Raw genomic sequence first — 7,659 nt, 5'->3', positions numbered from 1 at the left:
TAGTATTATATATCATTTCACTTGTTGCTTCTGTAATTGTGACATGCTTCAACCGTAGTTCAGAATTTATGTGATGTTTAGTGCTTCATGTGTTGTTTGTGAAATTAATAAAAGTTCTATAGTAACTTTGTTTTTAAGTATGGTATTTGACAGTACATTTGTTACTTGTTGTAAAGTTAGCAACAATCTGCTTCTAAAAAGCAGCTATTGGCTAAGCAATAGTTGCATAGATATTCCCTTTTTAATGTACTCACTATGTCTGGAACCTATAAATCATATCTTGTCACGACAAGGTCTTCCCCAAGGGTGTGAATTCACATTAGCAGAAATTGAGCATTTTGTGGACCCAGAGGACAAATCACATCCAATTTTTTATGTTGCTAATTTGGAGTTCCTGATGTTTCGTAGAGAGCTACAACTCCCAGGGGAGTCAGTCAAGCTAATGAAGCTTGGGGAAGCAGTTGCAAAGGTTAACAATTTCTTGCATTTTTTCCTTTAAAATTTAATCTCATTTCTTTTGTTTATATGTGATGTTCTTACCCTAGATATAATTTTGAACTTTTACACTATTGTTATTTATAGGGAGCTGTTAATAACGATACACTTGGTTACTTCACCTGAAGGGCCTATCTTTTCCTGACATGCTTGGGAATTGATAAGGGTAGGTTGCACTTTAGACAACATTTACCTAATGAGATGGCTCATTATATTGTTGATTGTTGGGATGCTGAGATAGAGTGCTCCTATGGGTGGATAGAGTGTGTGGGTATTGCTGATAGATCTGCATATGATTTGAAAGCTCAGTGTAAGCTCACTTCATCTTTTTCACACAATGGATAATTTACTAGAGATATAAATTTTGTTCTTTGGATATGTTGCTACATCAATTGAGTTGCTCATCTCATGCTGTAACTACACTTGCTAAATGAAATTTGTATTGTTATCATCTGTTTGTTGTGCAAATGTGCTACTAATATTCTCATGATTGTCTGTTTACGTCTCACAGGAGAAAAGCAGTGTCTCATAGGAGCAAAAGGATTAGATTAGTGTACGGTTGTCAACATATATGTCTATCATTAATCATTAAAAATTTTATGTTGTCTCTTTAGAAATAATTTGTGCAATATTGATAATGTTTGTTCGACATCAGCTTAATTTATTTGAGTTGGCGTATTTATAATAGTATTATATATTTATATATCGTCAATATAATATTAGTGTACGGTGATATTTTGTCATACATTTTGCATATTATAGTAATATTTATCGTTCGGTATGCATATTGTTTCATATTATTTTTTTACTCTCGTGGCAACGCACGGACACAGACCTAGTAACTTGACAAAGGTTAATTGGTAGAATGAAATAACTAATCTTAGATTAAAAAAATAGACAAGTTGTGATGATCCAACGCCCTACACATCGGCCAATCTAATACCTAATCCTAGTTTAGTTAAACCACCTTATATAGCTTTATACATAGCACATGCTCCGGTCGAGCCATCAGCCTAGAGACCAATCCGATGCCCATCCATAGCCTCCTCTAGCTTGGTTTTCAACCTTTTTTCCCAAATGTGTCAAGTCCACAACTGTTACAAAATCTGTGGGGAATGAGTTAGATTCTCACAAACATGCTTAAATGTTGTTTCACCAAACCACGGCCGGACCAAAAGGCCTCTGGCAGACACCATAGAACACCCCCACATACGCCCACAGATATACCCTTACTGACTCGCGGGGCCGGACGACTCCAGTCGCGGAAACCTCAGCACCAGAGTCTCTACAGTGACCCATACATCGGAAAGGACGAGACAATACCGCAGTACCAAGCGTATACCTATGCATGCTTGATAGTGACACAAGGGGTATGACGTCAGATAAAGCAGTACTGGACACAACCCAGAACCTCTCCGTAAGCCCACATTGCGAGACCCGCCGGGTACTGTAACGTTCACACCGAGCAAGCTACATGGACTCGTATATCGAGCAGACAAGATGGAACACTATACTAGGGGTATGACAGTGCACAACCTCTCTGTAGGCCTCGGGCTTGATCCATGCAACTCTATATAAGTATATATTTAATCTAGTATAAAATGGTTAAGATAAAATGAAGAGAATGAAATTTAGTAGGTTCGGTCCAGGTCATATGAAAATTCTGGATCCGCCCATGAACTCGTGTCTCGGTTCCTTGCTTCGATCTTCGTGATTCATCATTCGGAGTGAGTATGCGTTTGCATCCTCACCGAACACAAGTCTATTGTCCCTCGGTTTCCAAAACCTCGACACATTGTATTTCTAAAATTTCAAAACCCGTACGAGGGCATGAGCTAATGGACTAGTGTTTTAAATGAACGCCATTTGTAGGAAGGAGTGTTAAGTTTACTGCCTAGCTGCAGGGCCATTTCGGTGCTGTAGCCCATAAGCTGTCAGTACGTAGGCCTGCTAATGGTAAAAATTCAATCCACTCCCACCCATACCCAAATCTAATTACTTTGATATCCATCCCACACCTAACCAAAAATACTAAAGGGAAGTTAAACACAACCCATCCAATAACATGACAGTACGGCGAACGATGCATCGATGATGAGAGCTGATGATTGGTTTATGGACCGTGGGCCGTGGCGTGGCACGAATCCGTTAGACAGTTAATATAAACCGTGGGCCTTGACTGCAAGCCAACCACCTATGTCGACCGGTCTCCCATTTTCATGGGCTGGGCCAGGTATAGTAGAAAACGGCTACGGCAATCCTATATCTATTTCTACTTCTACTTATTTACACTTTAAGCATCTCCGTTCTAAACGAAGTTGTTGTATTTTGAAATATATGATTCTAGCACAAAAATCTACTCTGACAGGAATTTTTTTTACAGAAAATTATCAAATAATCATAATACTCGGTCTCTCGGGTTCAAAGACCATCTCCAACAGCTTCCAATTGACACTCACAAAATAATAGTTTAGAAACAAAGATGAAAAAATCTAGTCCAATTACAAAAATTCATCAAATAATTATATGGCTCTGCATCTCAGGTCCTAAGAGAATTTCCAACAACTTTCAATTGATACTCCCAAAATAATAGTTCAGGGAGAAAGATAAAAAAACTCAGTCCAACAGCTTCTAATCTATTTTCCCAAAAATCCAACAGCTTCTAATCTATTTTCCCAAAAAATTCGGTGCCCTAAAGCCGGAGACTCGTGACATAGATTTAGGATCGAGGCATTGTCTCCCTATCTAGCTTTTTTGTTTCCCGCGCCTCCATTCCAGAGCTTTGCTCGCTAGGGTTCCCATCCATGTCGCAGATACATATGTATATTGCTTAGAGATATAGGGTACGCAGTATATTTTTTTAGTCTTTTATATTTTTATGAAGAACCTAATATAGAGATATTGGGAGCGGAAATATTAGAAGCTATTGGAGACGCTCTAAGGGGTGTTTTAGAAAATATTTTATCTAAATTATAAACAAAATTACTTGTCTAAATGTCTTCTAAAGATTCATAATTCTAGTTCCACGATTTTGTGGAAGACCTAATGACTGTACCAGCTCCACCAAATGTTCTGGAGCAGTCACAAACACCATCTAGGCCCCCATACGATGGAGCCATATCCTCATTTTGTATACTATTTCTAACATTTTATTTCCTAAACAATATGATGTATTTCAGAATAACATGATATAGGACCTGATTGATGAAACTGTAATTATATGAAACTGTATTTCATAATGTTTTGGCCGCGAGACGTTGTCTCAGCCTTTGTATTCTTTTGTTCTGATTTTCGGTATACTTTTGATAAAGCCTATGTCTCTTTTTATACTGCAACACATGACGTCGCGCGGCCCACTACGGCCTATTGTTTACATGGGTCACTCTAGCCCACTTATACGGACATATATAGGATGGCGACTTCTCTTGGTGCGCTCCTATTTCTGTGGCATTGCTTCATGAACCTCAGTTACTTGCTGTGCATGGTCTTCGTTCTCACGCTCCTCCATTATACTACTGCTGACAGGCAGGCCGGCCGGGAATGGCCGAATTGGAGGAGTCGGGAGGGGGGACATGACAGCGAAAGAGATTAGCAACGACCCGGTCACCGGACTGTGACGCGATGGGTCCGAAGCGCATTTTATTTTATTATTATCCACCGTACCGTACCGTGTCGTGTCACGTGTGCGATCCCCATGGTGTCTGTCTAGCGAGACCGCTCTCCCTCGTGTTTCCTGCGTCCAAGTCACAGAAAACGATTCGAGAACTCGACGAGTATCTGTCTGCTGTCCTCTAGGCGGCTACGGCGAGTCGGCGACGCGGTCCACTCGGTCGCATTAAAATATCCGGCGGCCGGCGACCCAACAGCCACCCGACCCAGCAGACGGGACACGGGGCGGGGCGCAGAGCACGGCCCGCACCCCACACGTACACCTCACCTGAGAGTCACCTCAGGCATGCATCACGGTCTCGGCCCCGCTTGGCACCAAACCAAGTGTGTCCACCACCACCAGTCCACCACATATGTCCATCGCGCACGCACGCACGCACGCACCTGGCGTCACGCGGCGACGTGTGCCTGCTGGCGTCGGCCATGGCAGCTGTCCACATACAGTACGTACTAGCAAGCACTAGAGCAGACAGACAGGTACCGGCGCCGGGCCACCATGTGCGTGCCCGACGACCTTTTTGCTGCGTCTACTGCTATCCAAGTCTACAATATCTGCCTAGTGCCTTCTGCTCTGCTACCAGTAGGTAGCACATGGTGCGGTGGTGCCGTGCGGGGGCGAACCGTGCGACGCGTGCACGCAGGCACAGCACAGCGCACAGACGACGCAGCTGGCGCTGTGCAGTGCAGTGCATGGCATGCGCGGTCCGGTCCGTCCACACGAACACGACCACACTGAGCTTCCGTTCCCCGTTGCTCTACTGCGCGTCTAATTAAACGCTACGCCATGTGCGTTCAAACCTAGCCCTGCCCCCACTCGCGCTAGGTCCCCGGCCGGTCTCCTGGGTTCACACGCCTAGAGCGTACGTACCCGCGTAGTACCGAAACGGAAGTCGTGAATCTGTGATGCTTCGTACACAGATCGAGATGGTCGGGCTCTAGACTTGATTTGCCAATAATCTTGACGTAGATCGATCGCTCCAACAAGCAACTGATTGCGTGCTTTAGGCTCCATGTCTGGTCAAGAGCTACTATATACTGTATTCGGGGCCACGATGACAATGTGTCATCATATACTTGCTTTGACTTGACCATACAACCAAGGTAATGAATGGTTCTTTCTCAATTATTTACGTACAGCGTCGGAATACATTTGTCCTTCCCTGGTGCTGTCCGATGGTTAGCAATCAAAGTTGGCTCGCCTATCAGTAGCAATATCAACTTGCTTTTTTGTGAAGGGAAATGGAACGGCGGCAGCGGCGCACTCAAAACGTGTGCCTACAAAGTCAACAGCTCGTACAGTAAGCCTTGTACACATGGACGGCCGACGGGTTACGATTCACCAAGTAAAAAATAAATGAAATACTGCATGCGCGAGCGCGACAAAATAAAAAGTCCACAAAATTATCCGCGGATCAGGGGGGGGAGGGGGGGGGGAGTTTTTCCAGCGCTACAAGATAGTAGCAGGTGGGATTGGTAATTGTTGACGATGCTTTTTAGTCCAAAAATATATATGCTGCAAATTTTTATTGGGTACTCATGAAGATGCTATGACAACAGAGGTACTCTTCTTTTTTACGAAACACTATCCTAATTAATTAACCTTCCAAATCGGTAAGAAAAAGAATTACAGTTTGTTCATCACAGAAGAAATGTGCTACAATAATATGTGTGCGAACGGACAGATCCATTCAAGTCCAAAAGCTATGCTATATTAATAGTATATATCATTAATATAATACTGTATACATAAAACTAATAAACATGCCATCGTTAGCAGTCATAGGTTAAAAATAATACATAAAACGCAACGAATAGTTAAACACGTCATTTTTTCGGACGGTACATCAACTGCTCCGATTAAAAGGTATTTTCCTGCAACCAAAGCAACGAACCAGTCTCACCTGTCCACACGGAGCAGCGCACCAAAGAGAGCCACTAAAAAAATTACGATTACATGATGGGGATTCGGATCAGTAATTCACCGAGGGGAAGGTACGCACTGTGTGTGCTGTGCTGTGCCGCCCGCGGACGATTGCGACCACCGTCGGCTCTCGGCTGACATGACATCACCGACTCACCGGGCCAGCCACCTCCCAGCAGCAGCCGAGCTGACGCGCACGCCCAACGGCCCCACGCTACGGCTCTCCTTGGCTGGCGCGGTGCAGGAGGCAGGTGACGATGCGCCGCGCGCTACGCTACGCTACGCCTGGACGCGCGCCGAGCGAGGGGTGGCCGGCGCCTCCGGCTCCGGCTCCGCGTTCAGGTCCAGCCCGGCACGCGGCGACGGGGCGGTAGCGCGGACGACGGCTACAGGCTCGTCGGGCCGCGGCTGCGCCGGCTCCTGCTGCGTGGGGGTCGGGGTCTCAGGCGCCGGCGCGCCAGGGGCCGGGGTCGCGAAGTCCTCCCAGGAGAAGCTGGGCCGCCACGCCGGCGCGCGCGGGGCGGGCCGGGCGCCGGCGCCGCACAGCCGGCGGGAGGCGTCGCGGATGCGCCGCAGGATGGCGTAGAACTCCTCGACCTCGGCGTCCGAGGCCTCGTCGACGGCGACCGGGGCGGCGGCAGCGGCAGCGGCGGCGGCGGCGTCGGCGTCGCCGGTGATGTCGGCGTCGGGGCGCTTGCGCTTGCGCCTGGCGGTGGCCGCGCTCGCGTCCATGGTCTCACGGGCACGGCGTGCTGAGCAGTGCGCGGGGAGGAGCGGGCATAGCAAGTGTTTGGTGGCTTAGAGGAGTGTTTTCGAAGAAAAGAAAAAGGACCGCTGGTTTATAAGGCGGAAAGAGCAATTATGCGGAAATATGTTCTTTTTCTTTGAAACTTCTCCGGGCGATGGAGTGGTCTTCTTTTTATACGATGGGCCAATTGTTTATGCACACTGTTATATAGTTCTAGCTAACACTACGGTCTAAAAAAGAATAGTTGTCGACAGAGGTAGCATAAGTGAGAATTGGAGATGGGTAGCATGAAGAAATTACCCCATTAAAGATACTCCCTCCGTTTCTTTTTATTTGTCGCTGCATAGTGCAATTTTGCACTATCCAGCGACAAATAAAAAGAAACGGAGGGAGTATCTATTAGTCCATTAAGGGTTTGTTTGGGATCAAAGGTAATGGAGTGGATTGAGGGGGCTAAAATCCCTCACTACTTAATTTTGAATAGTGAGGGATTATAGCCCCCTCAATTCCCTCCATTACCCTTTGTCCCAAACAAGCCCTAAAGGTTTGCACCACCAGACGATGCACGTAGTAGTTTAGCGCCTCCACGAACCGCTTCATCATCGTCGCGACGTTGTGCCACGACTCTATTTTGTAACCACCACCACCACTTTGGGTGATAGGCCCCACATCGCACATAGGAACGTGTCCGCGCACGACATCGACGGGACACACTGGTCTCTAGGCTCAGGTGTCGTTGATAACTGTCGATGTCGTTGCTCTGTTGGTGGCAGCCATCCTTGCCAGAGTCGTCAGGGGAGGCTAGGAGGTAGTGCAGCTATAGACT

At 46.4% G+C, this 7,659-nt stretch overlaps 1 protein-coding gene across 1 annotated transcript; it reads right to left on the bottom strand.

The window, feature by feature from the left end:
* Positions 1-5,957: 5,957 nt before the first annotated feature.
* Positions 5,958-6,954, bottom strand: LOC100274910 (uncharacterized). The gene has a single exon (NM_001149162.2). The coding sequence runs from the start codon at positions 6,815-6,817 to the stop codon at positions 6,365-6,367; it is 453 nt and encodes a 150-aa protein (NP_001142634.2). The 5' UTR covers positions 6,818-6,954; the 3' UTR covers positions 5,958-6,364.
* Positions 6,955-7,659: the final 705 nt, after the last annotated feature.

This window comes from Zea mays, chromosome 3 (assembly GCF_902167145.1).
Source record: "Zea mays cultivar B73 chromosome 3, Zm-B73-REFERENCE-NAM-5.0, whole genome shotgun sequence".
NCBI lineage: Eukaryota > Viridiplantae > Streptophyta > Magnoliopsida > Poales > Poaceae > Zea > Zea mays.
Note: the sequence above shows the minus strand (reverse complement) of the source record. Positions and strands in the feature narration are given on the sequence as shown.